Raw genomic sequence first — 26,561 nt, forward strand, 5'->3', positions numbered from 1 at the left:
TAGAGGTCAGTGCGGTGGATTTCAGAAACAGCTCCCACATGCATAGCTCCCTTACCATGGGTGCTGAGCCCCCAACCCCCTCCCCCAAAACCCACTACCCACAAATGTACAACACTACCATAACTCTTAGGGGTGAAGGGGGCACCTACATGTGGGTACAGTGGGTTTTGGAGGCCTCCCATTTACCAGCACAAGTGTTACAGGTAGGGGGGATGGGCCTGGGTCCGCCTGTCTGAAGTGCACTGCGGTACCCACTAAAAGTGCTCCAGGCCTCTAGGACCTGTTGCTGCTGTAGAACCTTGGCACACAAGTTGACACCTGAAGACTAATATCTCCGAAAACGTCCTTTATTGGAATAAGCATGTTTACTCACAGTTAACTGCAGATCAGAGGTTGTGCCCCACTGGCAAAGAGTCTCCCTGGTACTGAGATTAGCAGTAGGTCAGAGCTGGCAGAATGCTGTACAATGCCCACTTTCAGTAACATGGGTAACACATGAAAGGGAGCTAAAACTGGCTTACAAAAATGGCCACTACCTCATGGACTACCAGAAACAAAACAGGGCACGCTCTGACCCAGTAAGCAGAGGGAAAAGCACCATGGGAGTAGAGCCTACCAACTACCAATATCGTGAGCATTTAACACAAGCTAGTGGAATCACGGAGCCCAATACCCTACACCCACCATAATGCATTGCTGATGTGACTCTGCAGTGCGCATAACAGAAAAGGTGTCACACTCACCCGAGAGCCACATCAGAACCAGGGAAAGGCTGTCAGAGGATAGAACATATTCTGCTGTAATGGAGGTGGGTACAGCATTTGAGGCTGGCATACAGGCTGGGAAAAAAGTTTGTAAAGTGTTTTTTTTTTTGGTGGAGGGGGTTAGTGACCACTGGGGGAGTCAGGGGAGGTGATCCCCGATTCCCTCCGGTGGTCATCTGGTCAGTTGGGGCACTTTTTGGGGACTGGGACCTGAAAAAAAAGGGTCCAAATAAAACGGACCAAATTCTCGTCAAAAACGCCCTTCTTGTTTTGATTATCAGCTAAAGACGCTCATCTCTCCTCGGCCGATAACCACACCCTAGTCCCACCTTCACCACGCCTCTGACACGCCCCCATCCACTTTGTTTGTTCCTGCGACGGAGTGCAGTTGAAGACTACCAAAATCGGCTTTCGATTATACCGATTTGTTCGCCCACAGGAGAAAGACGCCCATCTCCCAATTTGGGTCGAAATATGGGTGACTTTCTCTTTCGAAAATAAGCTGGATAGTCACCTATTTTGAGGCTACTCTATAAAGACATATATATCAAGTCCCTTGTATAGGCCTGAAGACTGTATAAGGGACTGCTCACATAACAAGGAAGTCTAAAGAGGTTAGCTTCACATTGGAAAAGAGATGGCTGAGGGGAGATATGATTGAGGTCTACAAAATCCTTACTGGTGTAGAACAAGTAGAAGTGAATTGATTTTTTACTCTTTCAAAAAGTACAAAGACCAGGGGACACTCAATGAAGTTACATGAAAATATTTTAAAACAAATAGGAGGAAATGTTTTTTTCACTCAACAAGTTATGTTCTGGAACTCTTTGTCAAAGAATGTAGTAACAGTGGTTAGCATATCTGGGTTTAAAAAAAAAGTTGGAGGGAACGTCCATAGTCTGCTATTGAGAAAGACATGAAGAAGCCACTGCTTGCCCTGGGATTGGTAGCATATAATGTTGCTATTATTTGGGTTTCTGCCAGGTACTTGTGATCTGGATTGGTCACTGTTGGAAAGAGGACCCTGGGCTAGACCCAATATGGTTATTCTTATGTTCTTATATTATGTTCATATGTTTGGTTCTATGCAAAACCATAAGACCATAGGGGCACGAATCCTCCATAAGCACTGGACCTTGCTTCAGTAGACAGTGCACCTGCAGAAAATGGAGAGCATCCCCATTCAGCAGTCGAATCAGATTCGTATACCACAGCCTCTGTGGCCAATATGGGGCTATGAGAATTATTCAACCCCGGTGCAATGTGATCCTTTTCAATATATGGTCTACAATGGGCCAAAAGGGAAGACATATGTAGACGTATCTTTGGCCAGGGCTACAGTAGGGCATCTATTCCCAACAAGCCCAGTTCTTTGCAACGGCTGAAGAATTTGGGCACTTTAGCATTCCTTTTCATTGCATCAAGTCTTGAAGCAGATAACCCCCATCAGTCCACTCTCAGCTGAAAACCCTGTCTGGATAGTTTCCATTCTCCCAGGTCCAAGAAGTGCCTGCTGAAAAAGTCCACCTTCCACATTCCATGACCCAGCAATGTGAGCTGCCAACAAACAGAGAAGATTTTTCTTTACCTAACTCATGAAGGAAACTGCCTCCCCTGCTATCAGATGACTTTGGATCCTGCCTTGCTTGTTGATATAAGCCACTTCCATCACATTTATTGAGAAAACTCGGACCACGGGTCCTAGCCAGAAAGGGAGAAAAGTCACGTAAGGCATTCTGCACTGCCCTGAGTTTCAAGAAATTTATTGACCACTGAGACTCCTATTCCATCCAGGTGCCCTGTGCCAGATGGAGCTTGCAATGAGCTCCCCAACCTGACTTGCTGGCATCAGTCGTCACCACCTCCCATTGTATTATCAGCAAGGGAGCTCCAAAGGTCAAATTCCTGGGTGACAATATCACCGCATGCTCCGTCTGCCAAACAGTGTCCAAGGAAAATGAAGGTTGTAATTCTGTGACTCAGGAGACCAGCAGTTGAGAAGAGACGTCTGTAATAGCTGCATATGAGCCCTTGCCCATGGCACCACTTCATTGCTTCCATCATTGACCCAAGAATCTGCATGTAGTCCCAAATCCTGGGCCTGCCTTGACTAAGGAGAAGACAAATCTGTTGAATCAGCTTCGATCACCTATGTTCGGTGAGCAAGATCCTCTCCTTTGCTCTGTCAAATAGAATGCCCAGATAATCCAGCATTTGTGATAGAGTTAGTCTGCTGTTCTTGAAATTCATCACCCAATGACTGCAGAAGATGGACAACTTTGTCTGTTGCCACCATGCTATCCAAATAGGATGATGCATGAATGAGCCAGTCATCGAGATACTGTTGAACTCTGTTTCCCTGGTGCCGAAGGAAGGCCACCACCACCACCATAACCTTTGTAAATGTTCTTGGTGCCATGGTGGGACCAAAGGGCAAAGCCCTGAACTGGAAGTGATGGCCCAGCACCACAAAATGTAGAAGCCTCTAATGCAATGGCTATATGGGTATATACAAGTAGACCACCTTTGATATTAGGGGTGGTAAGAATTCTGCTTGAACCAAGGCCATGACTGCTCTTAGTGTTTTCATGTGAAAGTGAGACACTTGGAGGCAGTGGTTTAGACCTAAGATCAGGCAAAATATGCCTTCCTTCTTTGGGACAATGAAGTAGACGGATTATTTGCTTTGTCACTGTTCAGCCTAGGGAACTGGAACAATGGCCTCGAGTGCCAGCAAAGAATCTATGGTGGCCTAAACCTCGACCATCTTGATTCCCTTTTGACAAGGAAATTGCATGAAGAAAGGAGCAACCAGGCAGGAGAACTCTAACTTGTAACCTTTTGTAAGACTATCTAGAACCCACAGGTCTGACTTGGTTTTGGTCCACTCTTCTCGAAACTCCTGAAGACATCCTCCCACCAGCGAAAGAGTGGACCAGCCTTGCATCATTGTGAAGCTTGGGAGGCATTGGGTGCTCTAGCTGACTGAAAGGAGGATTTTCTGACCATGACAACCAGACTGATACCGTCTACTATCTTGAAATCGAGAGCCCCCTGAAATTAGATGACCAGATGCTTATAGCTTATCCTCAGGCAACCACTGTGGTTTACTTTGCCCTAGTTCTTTTACCAACTTATTGAAATCTTCTCCAAATAGCCATTTTCTCTGAAAGGGCAGTTTTACTAGACATCACTTTGAAACTGCATCCGCTGCCCAATGACGCAACTAGAGTAGACGATGTGCTGTGACAGCCAAAGACATACTGCGGGCCATACCCAATAACATGTCATAAATAGCATACACCAAGTAGGCCAATCCCACTTTCAGCTGGGCATTATGGCACCCATCTTATGTTGCAGACTGCTGATGCCACTTCAGGCATGTTCTTGCCATGAACAAGCTGTACCCTGTCGCTTAAAGGCCCAAAGAGGACACTTCCAAGGCTTATTTCAGTAAGCCTTCTAGCTTCCAATCCTGTAGATCTTTTAGGGCAATGCCCCTTTCCATCAGCAAGGTGGTCTTCTTAGTCATCACTGTAACAAGGGAGTCTACCCTGGGAAGATGCAATTTATCTTTCTTCCCCAGAACCAACAAGTAAAAGCGAGTACTGGCTCATCCCACTCTTAGCCCTACATCTGGTGAAACCCATTCTGCTGTAATAATTTCCTCTAAGTCCGCTCATAATCAACAAAGATGGAACTCCTGACGCCAAAGCAGAAGGCTCCTCAATGCAAAGCACCACCAGTGCCTCAGAAATAAGAGTACCGAGCTCTTCTTTATGAAACAATCTCAGTACTTTCAGATCATCCCCCTCAGGAGGGAACTCTCCCTCCTCTAACAGCTCCTTCAATCATGGCTCCTCTGAACAGACCAAGGTCTCATCAGATAAGGAGGGAGAAGCAGAGCTAGCCTCATCTGTCTATTCCTGGAGGCCAAAACAAGATCTCTTAGAAGCCAGAGGGCAACTGATCTTTGCAGCAATATAAACTCCAGAGAAAACAAGATCCCAATGCAACTGAATGCTCTGTTGGGCCCTGAGGCTGGAAAACGGCAGCTGTGCTTTGCATGTGATCAGACAGAGGCTGTTCCTCACTGCCAGTGAGCCCCAACAAAATGGGGCCTGCTCCCGTGCTCTCCTTCATTAAACTGCACACCGGCCCTGCTAGAGAGCCCAAAGCTCCCTTTATATTCGGATGCTGTGCCAAATCCGAAGATTTACTGCCGCCAACCTTTTACTCCGTGTCCTGCAGGATTTTGACTTGCACGCACTGCAACACCTCGTCCCACAGTGGGAACACCATTTAACTGCCTCCACAGGAGTTGCTATTCACTCCGACTGTCAGAAGTGCAGTACAACATAATCTCAAGTGGTGAATCAGGATCCCTCCCCTGCACCAAGTAGAACTTGCAGCCTTCCAAGCAGTTCTGGGTCAAACTTTAGTTGGACTTATCACTGCCAGTTGCTCCCCCAAGCTCACAGTCTCCACAAGTCTTACCTCAGATGAGAAAGGATCAAGACTGATACTCATACCTATGCTCTTCAGTAAACTCATTTCCTTCTCTTTTCTTTTTTTTATTTAAGGTTTCTGTGCAGGAAAAGGAGAGCTTCACAGGAAACAGGGAGAGGTGAAAGAAGGGAAAAAGTAAATTTGCAGGGCACCAGAGACAAGGATCTGAAGACCTCCAGATATGACTCTGCAGAGTCGAGCCACCTGAAAAGCTCAACACGACACCAGTTGACCAACTAGACCAGAAGCAATCACTCATAACCAAAGGCTGAAAACTGTGTCCATCCACCTGCTGGAAACAGAAAATACTGAGGAGCTGAACTGGATGCCAAGAAAGGTATGTTTCAGCTCAGTTTTCAGTTCTCTATATTCACCTGCTGATTGATGGACATAACTGTCCCACAGGTTCTGGAATAGCAGGAAGCTGTGTAATGGAATTAAATGTAAAATATTATCACTAAGATACAAAGCTCTGTATACCGGTATTTCTACCTATCTATCATCCCTTACCATCCTCTATGTTCTTACCAACTTTCTTCATTCTATAAATTATTTTAGACTAGTATACTCCTTGCACTCCCTCCCAAGTTAAACCATTTTTTCAACCAGCATTTCCCAACTAACTCAGAAGAACAGTTAAAGTGGTTAGACATGTTGGTGACTAGCTGAGTCCAGGATCTTTGTCCCAGAGTATAAACGGTGTCTGTACTGATTGCTGTGCTCTTGCAGATATTATGATCTTTCCTATTTATTTACTGTGTTCTTTTCATTCTTTTAAATTTATTTTATACATTGCAAACTGCCTTGACATGTCTGAATACTAGGTGGTGTATTAAGCCTGAATAAATGATAAATGATAGTACTCTAAACACTTATGCATGTGAAACGTGTGAAAATGGGCTGTCTAGGTTATAATTGCCCTTATAGTGCCCAGGAATCCAGGTGGGGGTCACATACATTCCATGCCTATAGAAGAAACCCTGAGTGGTAACAGGCAGAAAACCAGCAGTGAGACAAAGGTTAAAGCAAGTTACATGTAGTATTTGCACAGCTGTCTAGGTAGATCCTAGGGGAAGGCAGCAATAAACACTAAGAACACCACACTTTCATGTGACTAAAAATTGAATGCAGATTGGAACTTTAACAAAATGTAAATTGAATATACAGTATGCATATAAGTCATAGGTTAGCACACTTTAAATCAATTTTGCACACACTTTTTAAGGTGCATTATTGAACTGAATGTGTGTTAATGAATCCACCGCTATAGAGAGAGAGCTAGAGGGAGAGAAAGTGCACATTCGGTCCCATGAATTGATAACAGTTCTCATTAGAAGTGTTGTGCTGTGTATAACTGAGCTCTGCTTACACATGCAGAAGGTATGGCTGATAGCTTGCATTGCTATCACAAATTTCCTGCCTTGTTTTAAAGAAATATCACATCCCCTGAATGGAGAGACTCACTGAGCCTCACTCTCTAGGTCGAGCACCATTATTAGCAATCTGTGCCTCTGTCTGTTGTAATTGCTATATTATAAATTTGGGGGTAGGGGGGAAGGGAATTGTGAAATCAGGTGGTGAGCTAACAGGTCTTTGTGCAGTTTTAGCTGAAGGCCTGGAAGTTAATTTTCAGAAGGCATCTCAGGACCGATGGAGACGTAGCACTTTCTTTACAGCAGGCACAATGTACACACGGTAAAACGTGTGTGGGAATTCCAAAATGATAGTCAGCTGGTAGTGATCATCCTTTTGCTGACCGCCGTCAGCATTATCTCTGGAAAATTAATGCCGGGGCCATATCCGAGGTCCAGCACTTAATTTCCAGGTATACAGAACTAGCAAAAATATAGCCAGTTAATTGTGATTTACAGTACTTAGGGCTCCTTTTACTAAGCGGCGGTAAGCCCAACATGGGCTTACCACTTGCTATACAGGAAGTACCGCCGGGCTACTGCAGCAGCCCGGCAGTACTTCCCACCTCTAGCACGCCATCATTTCTGTCATTTATTTATTTTTGTAGCACTGGAGTGTACCCGGCGGTAATCAGACAGTGCTGCGCACTGCCCGGTTACCTCCGGGTCAATGCGGGAGCCCTTACCTGCCACCTCAATGGGTGGCGGTAAAGGCTTGCCACAAAATGGCCATGCGGCAAGTGCTTTACCATCTCCTCCAGTTGCGGTAAAAGGGGGTTCGGCGCGCATGTAGAACACACACCAACACCAGTGCCAGACCCTTTTGCCGCAGCTTGGTAAAAAGGGGCCCTTAAACGTTTATGGCAAACCGCATAAAGATAGCGCTGACTTTTATGCAGTCCTATTTATGTGGTTATCTTGGCTGGTTAAGTGCTGAACATTGGCACTTAACCAGCGAAGTGCTGACTCTGCCCCTGGAGTGCCCACATAATAGCTGTTTTGCGTTTGTCGCTAACCGGACATTTTCAACAGCGCTATCTGGTTAAGTGCCATTGAATACGAGTGGTTAGTTATAAACATGTGATTTAACCGGCCAAGAGCTGCTTTTGGCCACTTAAATTGCTTTGAATATTGACTCTCTGGTGCATATTTTACCTCTCCTTCCATCCACCAACCCTTTTTGCCATGGTAAAGTGCTGTAAAACAGTGCATGTACTGTCTGACGGCTATGGCAAGGACAATTTACCTGGGTAACTGCTGAATTATCCAGGCCATTTTGTTTTTTTCACAATTGCCTCCTCCTGTATTTATTATTTTCAGACATTATTAATGTTTTAAGACATGTATACAATTCCAGACTATGTAACCAGTCATTTAATCAGTCATCCATTTAAATTTATGAATGTGCTGTGTGGTGTACTGGTGAGCCAGTGACCTTCAACCCCTACACAGAGATTCAGTGATGCATCTATTCAATACTCCACATCGCTAGAGTATCAAGACAAATGACACGCCAATTTGCTTTGCAAAAATGGTGCAAAGAAAGACAGCAGCTGAGCAGAGGACACCAGCCATACAAAACAGATAAAAACCAACTGATCAGTGGTCTTTAGAGATTACCCGAAAAAAGTATTTGTTGCTTTTCAGCATTTCTTTTCAATGAGGTATTGACTGTTTAGGAACCTGGGAGAACTTTATCACAATCTGCTGTGTGATTAAATGGCGGAAGCAATGACTAAAATACATTATGCAAGTACAAAAGCCCTGGCATTCTCAGTGGCCCTTTGTTGTGGAATGTGCTGCCAGGGCAATTGCAGCTCTGTGCAAATAAGACCCACTTTAAAAGACTGTTAAAGACTCATTTTTTATGCAAGCCTTTTGGTAAGATCCAGAGGATTTGAGTGAGGAATAAGGCACAATAGTCAGTTATAGGGTAGAGACAGACTATCCAGCTTATAATTGAAAAAGAAAAACGCCTACATTGGCGACCCAATCGGGAGATAGACGTTTATCTCACAAAAACTAATAATCGGTATAAATGGAAAGGCGATTTTGGACATTTTCAACTGCACTCCATCGCGGAAGCGTACAAAGTTGACGGGGGCGTGTCGGAGGCGTGGCGAAGGTGGAAATGGGGGCGTGGTTATCGGCTGAGGGAGAGATGGGCGCCTTTCGCCGATAATGGGAAAAAAAGTATGCGTTTGTAGCTAGAATTTAGGGCACTTTTCCTGGACCCTGTTTTTTCACGAATAAGGCCCCAAAAAGTGCCCTAAATGACCAGATTACCCCCAGAGGGAATCGGGGATGACCTCCCCTGACTCCCCCAGTGGTCACTAACCCCCCTCCCACCACAAAAAAAATGATGTTTTACAACTTTTTATTTTCACCCTCAAATGTCATACCCACCTCCCTGGCAGCAGTATGCAGGTCCCTGGAGCAGTTGTTAGGGGGTGCAGTGGACTTCAGGCAGGTGGACCCCAGGCCCATCCCCCCCCCCACCTGTTACAATTGTGCTGCTTAATGCTTATTAGGCGTCCAAACCCCCCTCCCCCAAACCCACATGTAGGTGCCCCCCTTCACCTCTTAGGGCTATAATATGGTGTAGACTTGTGGGCAGTGGGTTTTGAGGGGGATTTGGGGGGCTCAACACACAAGGGAAGGGTGCTATGCACCTGGAGAGCTTTTAAACCTTTTTTTTGTTTTTGTAAAAGTGCCCCTAGGGTGCCCGGGTTGGTGTCCTGGCATGTGAGGAGGACCAGTGCACTACGAATCCTGGCCCGTCCCACGAACAAATGCCTTGGATTTATTCGTTTTTGAGCTGGGCGCTTTCATTTTCCATTATCACTGAAAAACAAAATGCCCAGCTCACAAATTGTCGAATAAAACATGGACGTCTATTTTTTTCGAAAATACGGTTCGGTCCGCCCCTTCACGGACCCGTTCTTGAGATAACGCCCATGGAGATAGACGTTTTCGTTCAATTATGCCCCTCTATGAGTAGTACTGATGATGTAGGATGCTGGTTGGGAGAGTAGTTTAATTGGTGTGATTTTTGTTTATGATTCTTTTATTATGTATGTATTTGTGTAACTCGCTTAGGTATAAGTGGGTTAGGGGTCCTTTTACTAAGCTGCGCTGAAAAATGGCCTGCAGTAGTGTAGGCACGGGTTTTGGGCGCGCACAGAATCATTTTCAGCTCACCTGTAAAAAAGGCCTTTTAAAAAATTTTCGAAAATGGACGTGCGGCAAAATGAAAATTACCTTGTCCATTTTGGATCTGAGACCTTACCGCCAGCCATTGACCTAACGGTAAAGTTTCAAGCGGTAACCTGGCGGTAATGACCTACCAACGCCAATGGCACTTTGCGCGGGTCCAATACGCGTGGCAGAAAACAATTTTTCGGCCATGCATATGGCCGCGCACCAAAAATGAAATTACAGCAAGAGCCATGCGGTAGCCCTGCGGTAACTCCATTTTGGCGCACATTGGGCGCACATAGACGCTTCAGTGGCTTAGTAAAAGGGCCCCTTAGAAATTTTAAAAATAAATAAATACATAATTCATAGACATGTTAGCATTTTGTTTCAAATTTTTTGTTAGTAAAAATTGAGCTTGTATTAGAACTTTATAACAGGCAGAAATTAACTTCATATTTGGTAATTTGTAGGTTTGTCAAATTATGTCCAATACAGGATGCCTGATGTTCCTCTATTATCTTAGAACACGATCTGCACCATAGAGCCTGTTGCAAAAATGCACGGTGAATGGACAGTTATGTGCCAGTGACATGCAGCATGAACAGCCGTTTTAGAAAAAGAGGCATCTAAAATATTTATGCGGCACACAGGAACTAGACGTCTCTGTGGCAGCATATGGGAATTATGTCATGAAATGGCAACTTAGACATTTATGTGGCTGGAACACATTTTAGAAACAGAGATGTCTATTTCGGCTGAAGCTGTCACAGAGCCCAGTATCCCTTGCCAGTTTCGCATTTGGAAGGAGAAAGGAAATGACGTCCTCTAATCTTCTCCTGTGGCAACACCACTCAATAGGAACACTTTTCTGAACCAGGACATTCTCTGCCTGATATTCAGCGCTATTTAACTGCCGTATTGGCTCACTGGCTGTTATATAGCCTAAAGCTAGCAAAATGCTAATATTTAGCATGAGACAGCCAGCTATCTCGGCAATATTAGCACTTAGGGACAGATTCTGTATATGGCACCTACAAAATCCGCCTGGTAAACATTTCAGCCTCAGCATACTCTATAAGGGGCAACCTAGATTTAGGCGTGAATATATAGAATATGCTTAGTTGATATTCCAGCGCCTAAAACTATGTGCGTCCATTTACACCAATGAGAGCGTGGCGTAAATCCCTGCGTGTAAATTTATGCACACTGGGCCATATTCTATAACTACGTGCATAAATTTTGGAACACCCACAAAATGCCCATTTCCCTGCCCCCCTTTGAACTGCACACATTAGAATTTAGACACAGTGTGTTATAGAATATGCTTAGGGATTTGTGTGTGTAAATTCTAATTATTGCCAGTTAAGTGTTGTTATCAACGTTGATTCGCTTGTTACACCACATGCATAGTTATAGAATACACTTGGATTTCAGCACAGAATACTAGGCATGCTATATAGAATCCAGCGGCTAGCCTGGTCACTGGCTCCATTTATTTATTTAGGTTTTGCTCATACCTTTTTCAGTAGTAGCTCAAGGTGAGTTACATTCAGGTACACTGGGTATTTCTCTGTCCCTGGAGGCTCACATCTAATTTTGCACCTGAGACAATGGAGGGTTAAGTGACTTGCCCAAGATCACAAGGAGCAGCAGTGGGATTTGAACCAGTCACCACTGGAATTCAAACTGGTGTATAACCACTACACTACAGCCACATCTAAGAGTGCAGCTTCCTCAAGAGTTTTCATTGTCCATCTGTGGATACTCCCTGACCTTGCTTGAACAACGTGAGCCAGTGCCAATGTTCATTGGCTGACCGGCTAAGTTAGCAGCCAGATAGACCCACATAAATCTTTGGCCGCCATAACTTTGCCAGTCAGCCAATGAATATTGGTTTAATCAGCTATGTTCAGACCCCCCCCCCCCCCCCCAAAAAAAAAACAAAAAAAACAAACCCCATAAATTCAATGTTGGTCACTGGATATGGCCCAGCATTGAATTTGCAGGTTTGTCACGACCATGGGAGGCAGTCCAGCTAACTCTCACAGTCTGAATATCGACCTCTGCCCCCCCCCCCCCCCGTGGGTTCATCTTTTTAGACACAGACGTTCATTTCCCTTATGAAACCTTTTGGACCCACTCTAGTCCCACCTAAAATGCACCCAAATCACATTCCCTTACTGTTTTGACATTCTTCAGTTTTAGACATCCATATCTCAGCTTTTCAAAATCAGAATTTAGATCTATGCATGATAAACATCTGAGTGCCGGTTTATAGAATGGCCTTCTAAAAGACACCACAGAAAACTGATTTTGCAGCACACACTGTTTGAAGACACCTAACTGGACCAAATGACGTCCCTAGTTTTCATCTCATTTGGTTCCCCACTACTATACATATACATTTCCATATTCATGCATATACATTTCCCAACACCAGCTTCTCCTATTCTTTCCAAACTTCCAATCCTGTTCCTACCACTGCCTTTGGTGAAACATCTATTTACACAGATGGCCACCCATCGTCACTAATAGGCTGTTCCACTACTATTACCTTCCTCTTTGGTTCTTACAAGTCCAATACTTAATCCAGCATCCAAGCCTCCTACCAAGTCTAGTCATCAAGATTTGCCATAATCCACATAGCAACCAAACACCAGGAGACTGTGCAAATCAGTTGAGCAGGCCACTACTCTGAACAACCTCAATCAAGATTGAATTCTCAATGGCAACCATGTCACAGAACAGTGTGCAAGGATCTTTAATTCATTTCCTACCTCAGCTGTTGGCACTCCCTCCGGAGGGCGACAATGGAGAACAATCATGCCTTCTATGGGAACTTCTTTGCCTTGTGGGTCTTGTTCAAAGTTTTTTCGTAAATCTATAAGGAAGGCAGAGCAGCTGTTATGTCTCAATGATGCATATAAACTTCACATGATTAATTTATTGTCTAATTGAAGATCTTAGATTTGCAGATGAATGCCTCTGCAAATTTCTGCCTTCATGCTATGATAGTGGATAGTTACAACATAATCTCCCAACAATGGAGATGGATCTTAGAAGTGATGAGCTTCTCCCATTTTCTGATAATACGGATGTCACCACTGAAGGGAAAAAAGAATGTCACTGCTCTATTTGCTCATTAAATCATAGCCCTCAGCAGTTCATTAATGGCTATCTGGCATCAGGACATCTCAGGAAACTGGATTACATGTGACTTTGAAGGAAAGTCCTTGTGAGAGCTATGTCTTGGTAGATAAAGTCATCACATTCAGTTTGGACTGCATAGTGAATCTGATTGCTTCTGTCTTTAGGAAGTGCACAGGACTGGGGACAGATACTCTGAGTTCAGACATCTGATGTAAATAGGGATGTGCACAGGCAACAAAAAATGGTTAGTTTCATCTTTCAGGTTTTTTTTTTTGTGTCCCTTAGTTTCACGCATTTATTTTAATAGTGATTTTTAATATATGATATAGAATTTTAACGTACATGGGACATTTCAATAAGCTGGCACCTAGAGGTACATTAAAAAACACCACAAAAAGCAGGGATTAGACAATGTCAATCCAAAAGAGAAGAAGAGTCCCAGAAAATTGTAGCAATCTCTATATTTACTGAAGAAGAGTTCAAAAAAGACTCAGCACAGAGTCATGTTTTGTCGGATAACCGCCTGCCTCAGGAGTCATATAATCCGTTACTCCGATGTGTGGATACTTTGGAATAACAAAGCCTTCTTTTGTCAAAGTCAGAGCAAACTGCAGCTATAGAAAACCTAGCATCAAAGAGGGTCTTTTACTAAGCTGTGGTAGCGTTTTTAGTTCATGGTAGAAATCAGTTTGGCGGTAAACACCAAGATGTCCATTAAATTCCTATGGGCGTCTCAGCTTTTACCACCAACTGATTTCTACGGCAAGCTAAAACCCTACTATGGCTTAATAAAAGGACCCCAAAGTTAACAAGAACAAGTTCAACTGGGAAATATGCCAGCATCGTGCCACCTAGACTTGTCAAAGATGCCATTAATTGACTATAAGGTTCCTATCAGGCTTATTTTCGAAAGGGATCACCGGCGATCTTCCGACACCAAATTGGGAGATGGCCGGTGATCTCTCAAAAGCGGCCAAATCGGTATAACAAAACCCCCATTATTTGACACCATCGTCGCTTTCCCATCGCCGAGCCGGCGAAAGTTCAAGGGGGCGTGTCGGCGGCATAGAGAAGGCGTGACATGGGCTGGCATGGGTGTGGCTAACAGATGGCCGGACTCAGCACATAATGGAAAAAAACAAAATGGCATTAATGAGTATTTCGCCGGTTTTACTTGGTCCTTTTATTTTCACGACCAAGCCTCAAAAAGGTGCCCCAACTCGCCAGATGACCACCGGAGGGAATGGGGGATGACCTCCCCGTACTCCCCCAGTGGTCACCAACCCCCTCCCACACTAAAAAAAAAATAATAAAAATAAAACCTTTTTTGCCAGCCTGTATGCCAGCCTCAAATGTCATACCCAGCTCCCTGACAGCAGTATGCAGGTCCCTGGAACAGTTTATGTTGGTTGCAGTGTACTTCAGGCAGGCAGACCCAGGCCCATCCTCCCCTACCTGTTACACTTGTGGTGGTAAGTGTTCAGCCCTTCAAACACCCCAAAACCCACTCTACCCACATGTACTACTACTACTACTACTTATCATTTCTAAAGCGTGCCCCCCTTCACCCATAAGGGCTATGGTAATGGTGTAAAGTTGTGGGGAGTGGGTTTTGGGGGGGATTTGGGGGGCTCAGCACCCAAGGTAAGGGAGCTATGCACCTGGGAGCTATTTGTATATATATTTTTTTAATTTTTAGAAGTGCCCCCTAGGGTGCCTGGTTGGTGTCCTGGCATGTCAGGGGGACCAGTGGCACTACAAATGCTGGCTCCTCCCACGACCAAATGCCTTGGATTAGCCGGGGTTGAGATGGCCGCTTTAGTTTCCATTATCGCTGAAAACCAAAAGCGGCCATCTCAAACCCGCGAACTCTGGCATTTGGCCGGTCCAAACCGTATTATCGAAAGAAAAGATGGACAGCCATCTTTTTCGATAATATGGTTCCGACCAGCTGTTTGCGGCGCCGCCAAAATAGATCACTGGCAATCTATTTCGCCGGCGCCGTTCGATTATGCCCCTCCATATGTACCAGGTGCTATTCTGTAAAGTGATGTATAAGTGCCGTAGGGACATACGTATGGGCGGAGCATGGGTGAGCCATGGGCATGCCTCCCATTACACGCATCACTTGATGCACTTAGGTACCCTCGCTTGCCTGACATTGATGTGGAAGTAAGGGAGTGCACCTAAACATGAGCGTGTCAATGCTGACCTCACACTAGTATTCTATAATGGCTTCTTGGTGCCGAGATGCTCTTTACAGAATTGGCGCTAGGGCATTGCATTGTGGGGTCTAAACTGAGGTATCAATTTATACAATTGGCCCCCACAGTGATCGACATAACATTTGCTAATTCACAGGTTAGTGCAAGTTAGGTCACTAGAGCTTCAACTACATTTTTAAAGGCACATTAATGAATTAACCCCCTCATTCTGTAAAGTCATCAAAAATTGTGCGGGCTAATCAATTGAATAACAAGTCAATGAGTGCCAATAACTGGCTTTTTGAACAAGCAATTATTGGCACTAATTGAAATCAATTCACATGTACATGTGTAAATTTATGTGCATAATCCATGCCTAAATTTACACACGTCTTGGAAAAGGGGGCACAGAAATGGGAGGGTCAGGGGCGTTTGGGGTAGAGTGTGGGTGTGGATTCCAGTTATGCAAGCAATTATAGAATAAGGGGGTTCTGCAAGTTAATGTAGATGTAGGTATATGCACCATATTTTCATTGGTGCAAATGACACCTAAATGTGCACCCAACCCTTCACTTAAGCACGATTCTATACACCATGCCTAACTTTAGGTGCAGTTTATAGAAAGCGTTTAAGTGGGGAGGGGTTCTGCACCAATAAAGTATGATTTATAGAATTCACCCCTGAATGTGTACTAACAAAAATACTGTAGATACCTATAAAAAATAAAATACTGGAAGTGGAGGGATGAACTAATACAGAATCAAGTACAGCAGTAACTAACTCAGAGGCAGGATGGTATGTGTGTGTGAAAAAAATATATATATACAAAACAGTGCCTAAAAGAGAAGACAGAAGGTCCAATAACAAGGTCATATTGTGAAAGCGGAGAAATAGGATTGAACCTTGAATTCTGCAGGTTTTACTGCTGTGTGCGCCAACAGGTCGACACTGTACAATAGACAAAACTGTCACAATGACAGAGCTGCCGTGTAAGCTTCTCTTTTTTCAATAATTCTCTACTGCACTGTTGAAAAAAGTCATTGTGTGCAATCTAATGAGAATTTCTATGCCAAAGACAGAGAGGGAGAGAGAGAGAAAGAGAGAGAGTGAGAGAGAGAGAGAGAAAGAGAGAGAGAGAGAAGAAAGACATGAATTTACTAATCATGTACCAGACACAATCTTACAGATCATAACCTGGGATGCAGAACTTTGCCAAGGATATAGAATTACACAGTTCTCATTATGTTCCTTGCTATTCCATATTATCCTAAGGACACCAGGGATTCAGACTTCAGTTCTTGAACGTTTTTTGATTACAGATTTCTATATATATATATTTTTTTAATTTATTTATTTATTTAAAAGAAGATTGAATTGGTAAAACCTAACAACTGATTCCACTCACAAGCTATGCGCACTGATGCTTTCCGGCTTTTGATGTCCCTAGATGGCTCCATGCAACACACTGACACCAGTAATCCTCTGGGCCATGGAAATCTTCCACTTGCTGTCGTGTTACGTTGATAAACACCTCTCGAACCTTTAAACACTGTAGATATTACGAGAAAGAGCGAGAGGGAGAGAGAGAGACACACACACACACAAATTAGCTGACGAGCAGGTTCTGTTTCCAGCATCAAAAGAAGGTTTGAGGCAAATCTTATTCTGGTTTTAATTAACAGTTCCATTCTTTATCAAGGTAAAGCTTTAATTGCATGGACAACAAAATACACTGCTAATTTAAAAAAATCCTAACAGCTGAGTAGGTCAGAATGTGCAAGCTGAAGGGAGTACCAAGAAAGAGTAATATTATTCCGTGCATGCTTTTTGTTCACTGCCACGACTTTATCATTCTTTTCAATAGCAATAGCCATACAAAATCTGAATGGGCTTCCAATCCATCATCAGGATTACTTTTTAATCAGCTGCACTGAAGCAGTATCTCTGCTAGACAGAGGAGACCATTTAAAAATGTGAAGAATTAGCCTGAATACACATTTGTAAAAAAATTAATATGACAAAGAATCCACTACATTTTAAAGTGAGTGTAATTGTTGGAGGTGATATTCAAAGTGATTTAACAAACCAGAAACGGCCCCTGGCCAGTTCAATCACTTGTTTGGGCTGACCTGTCATGGTTCAGTGGCATTTAACTGATTAGTCCCACTGAAAATAACTGGCTAGCGCCAAATTGTGAACTGGCTGTTTTGGTTGCGTTTCGGGATGGAATCAGAACTTTACCAGCCAAGGTAACCACATACACAGGACCCCATAAAAGTCAGTCCTATCTTTCTGCATGTCATCAGCTCTGGAAACTCAGTGCTTGGATATGGCCCGGCGCTGAATTTCTGGGTTTAATGCCAATAGCAGTCAGCAAAACACTGACTGCGGACTGCTGAATATCAGACTTGTACTTTTTTTGCGTATTTCATTGCTTGTAAACTGCCTTGTGTTGAACTTTGGTTAAGAAAGGCAGTACACAAACAAAATATAGCATAAAATCACACAACATTAAATTATCCAATAATTCCACAGAGAAGGCCCAACATGTAGATTTGCATGAAAAGGTGAACAACAGGCCTTATTTTTATTCCCTGCCAGACTGCTCCTGTCATGATTTTATTTATTATTTATTCATTTCTCAGTGTTATACTGACAACATGGCAGAGTACAGTCCTGGAAATTGTTCAGCCTAAACACAAACAGGCAAGAAAACACGATGAGCAACAAGAAGCAAAGCAACATTAGCACGTGGCCATTAATGCGAAAAATGGAAAATTGGCCATTTTACTGCTGCGGTAAAACTGGCCTTAGCGCACGGGGGAAAAAACACTTTATACCGCAGCTTAGAAAAAACACCCCTTAATTCTCCATTTCCTCAGGTACAAAAATAACTTAGATTGTGAGCCAACTAGAGACTAAGTACCTGCATATAAATAATGTAAACCACTTTGGTTGTACCACAGAAAGGAGGTACAACCAAAGTGGTCCCCTTTCCATACCCCTTTCCCTTTAAATTAGAGCAGCTATCAGTGGATTGGCATTGGGTAAGAGGGATTAGTGCCTTCTGTGATGGCATGCTTAATGTACTATCCATCTTATAATCGAAAGAGAAAAACGCCTATATTTCGACCCAAATCGGGAGATAGACGTTTATCTCACAAAAACGAATAAATCGGTATAATCGAAGCCGATTTTAGACGTTTTCAACTGCACTCCGTCGCAGATGCGGACAAAGTTGATGGGGGCGTGTCAGAGGTGTGGTGAAGGTGGAACTGCGGCGTGGTTATCGGCCGAGGGAGAGATGTACGCGTTAGGGTGATAATCGAAAAAATAAAGGCGTTTTTAGCGAACATTTAGGACACTTTTGTTGGACCCTTTTTTCACACGAACAGGTCCCAAAAAAGTGCTCTAAATGACCAGATGACCATCGGAGGGAATCGGGGATGACCTCCCCTGACTCCCCCAGTGGTCACTAACCCTCCCACCACAAAAAATGATGTTTCACAACTTTTTATTTTCACCCTCAAATGTCATACCCACCTCCCTGGCAGCAGTATGCAGGTCCCTGGAGCAGTTGTTAGGGGGTGCAGTGGACTTCAGGCAGGTGGACCCAGGCCAATCCCCCCCCTACCTGTTACAATTGTGCTGCTTAATGCTTAGTTGTCCAACCCCCCCAAACCCACTGTACCCACATGTAGGTGCCCCCCTTCACCCCTTAGGGCTATAGTAATGGTGTAGACTTGTGGGCAGTGGGGTTTGAGGGGGATTTGGGGGGCTCAACACACAAGGGAAGGGTGCTATGCACCTGGGAGCTCTTTTACCTTTTTTTTTGTTTTTGTAAAAGTGCCCCCCTAGGGTGCCCGGTTGGTGTCCTGGCATGTGAGGGGGACCAGTGCACTACGACTCCTGGCCCCTCCCACGAACAAATGCCTTGGATTTATTCGTTTTTGACCTGGGCACTTTCATTTTCCATTATCACTGAAAAACAAAAACGCCCAGCTCACAAATTGTCGAATAAAACATGGACGTCTATTTTTTTCGAAAATACGGTTCGGTCCGCCCCTTCACGGAACCCGTTCTCAGAGATAAACGCCCATGGAGATAGACGTTTTTGTTCGATTATGCCCCTCTATGTGGGCAAGACCATGAGAATAGGGGAATGTTCCATCACCACAAAATAAGGAGGCCATTTTAGAAACTCTGCACACGTAAATGGCAGCATTTACATATGTGAAGAGAGATTTCAGAAAGCCACTATTTATATGCAGAGATTTCAAAGGGATATATTCTGGGTGTGGCTAAGGCAGGCCCAAAATGTATCGGGTCCTTTTAAAGTGCCACGGTAAAAAGTGGCCTGCGGTAGTGTGGGCACGTCTTTTGGGCACGCACTGGGCCATTTTTACCACATCTGGGAAAAAGGCCATGTTTTAATGGGCTGGGAAATGGGCGTGTGCAAAAATTAATACTAGCGTGCCCCTATTTATGGCCTCTTCCCCTACTGACAACCATTGACTTGGTGGTAAGGGGTCATGCGCTACCCGTGCAGTAACCATGCAGCGTGCGCCAACGTGGCTGTGCTGTCGATTACCGCCAGGAATGCCCCCACAGTAGAAAACAGAAAGACATTTTCTACTGCGGATTTCGGCACACGCTAAATTTAGAATTACCGTCGGATGCACGCACTACCCCGGCGGTAATGCCGATTTGGTGCATGCTACCCATGCATTAGCCCTCCCGCAGCTTTGTAAAAGGGTCGCATTTTTCATTTTACAGTGGGATTTCACATATAATTAAGAACATTTTCCCTGTTTGCATCAGCTCTGAGGTGCAAATAGGTGATATAAAGGTGTTCATGAGGTCTAGGGATTTAAACAAAGTTTAATCAGGGTAATATTCCTTAATCCTGTATTTCTTAATGCTACTTCAATGTAACAAAAAAAATGTTGCAGCTTCACTTGTTAATTAGCATGATTTATACATTTTAATTTGCCAGGCAAGTCAAAGCGATTTACATACAATAAAATATACATTAAAGAAAAAACTCCAAAATTATAGAGGAAAGATACAGTAACACCAAGAGCCATACATTAAGAAAAGAAATCATAGCACTCTGTGGTAGGAAAATCAGATATCGTCAAAACATCAATCAATCAATTCTATCTCTCATCTGGGACCCCGGCAGTCTCCTGAAGGCAGTGGTTTAAAAGTGTGTTTTCAAGGCCACTTTTAAACTGGTCTGGGTATGCTCTGAGCAAATTTCTAAAGGAAGATTATTCCAAAGGGTGAGAGCTATTTCTAGTACTTTCCCAGCTTGCTCTGGCTGGACCAGGCAGAACTAACCTATGATCATTGATGACTCACAAATAAAAAACCACATTGGAACATATGGAACAACGTGTGAAGCCAAGTAACCTGGAAGGCCTGTATGTAGAACTTTGTGGGCCAAGACCAATATCTTAACCTTTACTACTATTCTATAGGTGATGGGTAACCAATGCCAGCGTTGTAATATATGTATAGTTGTGTGGGATAAGGTCACTATCCTGCTTATTTTTGAAGGAGAAGGGCGCCCATCTTCCGACACAAATCGGGAGATGGGTGTCCATCTCCTAAGGTCGCCCAAATTGGCATAATCGAAAGCCGATTTTGGGCGTCCTCAATTGCTTTCTGTCATGGGGATGACCAAAGTTCAAGGGGGCGTGTCAGCAGTGTACCAAAGGTGGGATGGGGACGTGGTTAACAGATGGGTGTCTTTGGCCGATAATGGAAAAAAGAAGGGCGTCCCTCACGAACATTTGGCCGACTTTATACTTGGTCCATTTTTTTTCATGACCAAGCATCAAAAAGGTGCCCAAACTGACCAGATGACCACCGGAGGGAATCGGGGATGACCTCCCCTGACTTCCCCAGTGGTCACTAACCACCTCCCACCCTGAAAAAAACAACTTCAAAAACTTTTGTCTTTTTTTTTTTAGAGTATATCCTTTGCTATACCTCTGTCCCTGCGAAGGCAGTTGAGGACGTCCAAAATGTAGATGCTTCTGTAAGAAAGACATCCATGCCTCTGACACCCTCTTTATTTATTTATTTGGATTTTTGGATCACAAGTAACAGCAGTGGGATTTGAACCAGCCACCTCTGGATTGCAAGACCAGTGCTCTAAACACTAGGCCACTCCCTTGAAATTTGGCAATCCCTGTTGGGGGAGGGGGGGAGTATGTGTGTGTGTGTCAGCGGAGGTATAACGAAGGCGTGGGCGTCCTTCTTTCAAACATTCTGGACGTCCTCAACTGCTCTTTTTTACTTTACAGATGATGCCAAAGCCATTAAGATTGTGCTCCATGCTTTAGTTTTGAGCTACCTTGATTACTGTAATTCTTTGCTGGCAGGCACTCTTTACAGTTAAAATGCCTCCAGCTTGTTCAGAACACTGCCATCAAATTCCTGTGTAATACCAAGCATAAGGACCACGCTGCCCTGCTGCTTTTTCAACACCACCGGTTCCCTCTTTTCTATCACATAAATTTAAAATCCTTATTGTTAACTATCGGGTACTGCACACAGGTCTGCCTTTTTATTTGTATTCTTTGGTCCCATCCTACTCCCTAGCAGTCTCTCTCTCCCCCCCCCCCCCCCCACCCCATTTCTTCAGTTACACTCCAGGTCAGAGTTATTTGGCTTCAACACTGTGGAATTCTCTTTCATTGCATTTGCGTCTAGTAAGTCCCTTTCCTAAATTTAAAAAATGCTTTAAAAATTATTTTTTTCAAAGTCTGAGTCAAATTTAAAATGTCAAATGAAAGAGAAGGAGTCTGGACAACCAATTGCATTTCAGCCGTGGGTTGCCAATGCTGGCTGCCAACCCTGGGCCCAAAATCCTCCCTGGCATCTTCTGGACCTCTCCCTCACTTCCCAAATGGTCTTTCATCTCCCTGGAGGTTTTAAAAAACTGATTTCCCTGACAGTGAATGAAAGGCCTCCGTGTGAGGCCTTCTGAGAATGCTCAGATCACAACGTCACCACCACATATGCGTAGTGGAAAAAGGTGCAGCGAAGGGCGACTAAAATGATAGCGGGGATGGAACGACTTCCCTATGAAGAAAGACTAAAGAGGCTAGGGCTTTTCAACTTGGAAAAGAGACTGCTGAGGGGACATGATAGAGGTATATAAAATAATTAGTGGAGTGGAACAGGTAGATGTGAAGCGTCTGTTCACGCTTTCCAAAAATACTAGGACTAGGGGGCATGCAATGAAACTACAGTGTAGTAAATTTAAAACAAATCAGAGAAAATTGTTTTTCACCCAACGCATAATTAAAGTCTGGAATTTGTTGTCGGAGAACATGGTGAAGGCGGTTAGCTTGGCAGAGTTTAAAAAGGGGTTAGACGGTTTCCTAAAGGACAAGTCCATAAACCACTACTAAATGGACTTGGAAAAAATCCACAATTACAGGAATAACATGTATAGAATGTTTGTACATTTGGGAAGCTTGCAAGGTGCCCTTGGCCTGGATTGGCTGCCGTCAGGATGCTGGGCTCAATGGACCCTTGGTCTTTTCCCAGTGTGGCATTACTTATGTACTTATATAAGCATGCGCAGAAGCTCTCCTGACCGGGCCCTAGCACTCTTCCCTGATATAAGCTGCCACCGCACCACTCAATTTCCTGGCACCCCCATGATCAGCGCTGCTGCAACCTTCGCTCTCCCTGCCTCCAACCTCTTCAGTGGCTCTTGCCACTGCCAACAGAACATGGCCTGCAGCCTGCCCCACAGACCTGGAACCCAAACACTGGTTTCCCAGCACTTTTCAACCTCACAGCACCCATGGCAACCTTCCAGTCCCGGAGAAACTACAGCCAGCACAAGCCCCAGACCTACCTCCCTCTCCCAAAGTGCCTGGACCAGGTATTTTTCTCAAATTTACAATCCTCATGAGTTACTTTAGTAAAAGAACCCCTAAATGACTTGCCCAAGATCACAAGGACCCACAGTAGGAACTGAACCCAGTTCCCCAGATTCTCACCCCATTACACTAATTATTAAACTACTCCTCCACCCCACCCTGGAGAAAACTTTAGTTTCAACATAACACCAAGATGGTATTTATAATAGCTCCTAAAGTACACTAAATTCCTATTGAAACTTTAAATCCAAGAACAGCTGTGGCGAGTGTTTTGCTGTTGTTCTGATTATGAACATCTGATGCATACAGATGAAGTGCTGAATTCTCAGGTGTCTTACAGATTTTTTACGTTGACATAAGAGCACCTCATTGCTGTGTTGTCAGACTATGCACACTGAGGCACCGATGCTCAGAGCTCCCACGATAAGCCAACAGCTCAAAACTATACTGCCAGAACAGCACAGAAAATTAGCTCACCAATGCTCAAAGGAAATGGTATGCAAATTAAATGCGTGCTCTTAAAGAGAAAGCAAGGAGGGGGAACGTGATTGGCACGTACGCAGAAGAGTTTTACGGTAAGCCCAGCTCCTGTGCGCATACACAAAGCAAACAAGAACGTGGCCCACCAGCCCTGGTGGCACCCAGCCCTTCCCGTTTTCAAGGTGGCGCTGGAAGAGGAGGTAGTGTGCTACTTCCTCCTCCACCGCTAAGGTACGGGGGAGCGGGCAAGGAGGCCGCTAGACCACCAGGTTAGGGGGGCTTGCATTTGTGGCCACTGGGCCACCAGGGCTTTTTTTGGGAAGGTGAAAGGGGAGGTTAGGGGGGTTGGAGATCCACCTGATCTCCAGCCCCCTGTGAATTTGTGCTGGGGGCGGACTGGAGGTCCACTGGTCATCCAGTCACGTCACCAGCTTTGGGTGGGAGTGTTCGGGGGAGGGCACTAGGCCACCAAGGCCTTGCAATTGCAGAGGGTCTGGGGTCCCATAGACCTCCAGTCCCTGTGTTTGACAGGTCTAGCACAACCAACACAAAAAAGCTGTAATAAATCCAAATCGACATACAAACATAGTAACATAGTAACATAGTAGATGACGGCAGAAAAAGACCTGCACGGTCCTTCCAATCTGCCCAAGAAGATAAATTCATATGTGCTACTTTTTTTATTTGTACTGTCCTCTTCAGTGCACAGACCGTATAAGTCTGGCCAGCCCTATCCCCGCCTCCCAACCACCAACCCCGCCTCCCAACCACCAGCTCTGGCACAGACCGTATAAGTCTGCCCAGCACTATTCCCGCCTCCCAACCACCGGCTCTGGCACAGACCGTATAAGTCTGCCCAGCACTATTCCCGCCTCCCAACCACCAGCTCTGGCACAGACCATATAAGTCTGCCCAGCACTATCCCTGCCACCCACCACCGGCTCTGGCACAGACCGTATAAGTCTGCCCAGCACTATCCCCGCCGCCCAACCACCAGCCCCAGCACAGACCGTATAAGTCTGCCCAGCACTAGTCCCCCCTCCCAACCACCATCCCCAGCACAGACCGTATATGTCTGCCCACACTAGCTCCGCCTCCCAACCACCAGCTCTGCCACCCATTCTAGGCTAAGCTCCTGAGGATCTCTTTCTTCTGCACAGGATTCCTTTATGTTTATCCCACTCATGTTTGAATTCCGTTACCGTTTTCATCTCCACCACCTCCCGCGGGAGGGCATTCCAAGCATCCACCACCCTCTCCGTGAAAAAATACTTCCTGACATTCTTCTTGAGTCTGCCCCCCTTCAATCTCATTTCATGCCCTCTCGTTCTACCGCCTTCCCATCTCTTTCACCCTTACAGAAAATCCATATCTTACAATTCAAATAGGTTACATCAATGCCAGATCAACAGTAAACAAAACTGAAATTATAAAAGATTGGCTAACATCGGAAACCTGGATCCATGACCAAAAAGGTCCCATAATACTGGACCTTTGCTCTCCGGGATACAACATTACACACTGGACCAGAATAGGTAAAAGAGGCGGAGGCATTGCCATAATCTACACATCCCATCTCATTTTAGAAACCACTGCTGAATCAATCACACCTCAACTAGAAATTGCGTCAATCAGATTCCAACATAAAAGTGTAGCCGGCAATCTAAATTGTGTCCTATTCTACAGACAGCCAGGTACTTGGAGCAAAGCATATATAACCCTAATGGATTTCATATCGGCCACTTGTACATCTAACTCAAACATACTAGTCATTGGGGACATAAACCTTCATTTAGAAGACCTAAACTCAACTGGTGTCCAAGATTGTAAGGAATTCTTCCAACTATGGGATTTTGAATGGCCACATCTGAATGCCACCCACAGGAAAGGCCACACACTTGAACTGCTAGCCCATAAATTCGCATCAGACCAATCATTAAAGTCATTGACCACAAAATGGATGGAAATTCCATGGTCAGATCACTTCAAATTAAATCTGACCCTACATTGGCTGAAGAATGGGCATCTCAAAGCTGATGAAAAAAATCTTACCAAACCAGTGGTAAAGTGGACACAACTGCATTTTGGCAATCAATTTACGACAACTGGTCTATTCCATCTGATTCCATCAACTATCTTGCAGATTGGGAATCGAGATGTATCACCGTTCTAAATGAATTAGCTCCTTTATGGAAAAAAAAAACATTCTCAAACCAAACAGGACGCCATGGTTCAACGAAAATGTGAAACAATTAAAATCTAGAACTAGACAACTCGAACGATCCTGGAGAAAAAACCAAAATGATCAAAATCTAAACGCTTGGAAAGAATCAAATAGAAAATACAAATATGAAATCAAAAAATCCAAATGGAACTACTATAATGAACAAGGAGTGGCCTAGTGGCTAGAGCACGGTCTTGCAATCCAGAGGTGGCTGGTTCAAATCCCACTGCTGCTCCTTGTGATCTTGGGCAAGTCACTTAACTCTCCATTGCCTCAGGTACAAACTTAGATTGTGAGCCCTCCTGGGACAGAAAAATATCCAGTGTACTTGAATGTAACTCACCTTGAGCTACTACTGAAAAAGGTGTGAGCAAAATGGAAATTAAAAAACAAACAAACTAGGTTCTGACTACAAAGACATGACACAAGCTACTGGATAAATTACTAAACACAAAACCAGTGTCCTCAACAAAATCAGGAATCCCAACAGCAGACGATCTTGCTAACTACTTCAAAGGCAAAATTGTTGATCTACGCAAAAATATGTCACAGGACTACACCAACCTTGATACCTTCCTTAATGAGTTAGACCCATGCCCAGAAAAATACCCAGCCGACCGAACTTGGACAAATTTCACCCAGATCACAGAAGAAACAATAGTACTAGCAACCAATAAGATCTCTACAGCTTACTGTCAATTGGACACCTGTCC

General features: G+C 44.3%; 1 protein-coding gene across 1 annotated transcript in view; it reads right to left on the minus strand.

Annotated features, from left to right (window-relative positions):
- UNC5D (unc-5 netrin receptor D) overlaps positions 1-26,561 on the minus strand; it is a 794,061-nt gene that overhangs the window by 366,835 nt on the left and 400,665 nt on the right. The window contains 4 exon segments of the mRNA XM_030201960.1: positions 12,661-12,764; positions 16,643-16,675; positions 16,678-16,777; positions 26,413-26,420. Coding sequence (XP_030057820.1) covers positions 12,661-12,764; positions 16,643-16,675; positions 16,678-16,777; positions 26,413-26,420 — 245 coding nt within the window.

Source organism: Microcaecilia unicolor, chromosome 4 (genome assembly GCF_901765095.1).
Source record: "Microcaecilia unicolor chromosome 4, aMicUni1.1, whole genome shotgun sequence".
Taxonomy (NCBI): Eukaryota; Metazoa; Chordata; class Amphibia; order Gymnophiona; family Siphonopidae; genus Microcaecilia; species Microcaecilia unicolor.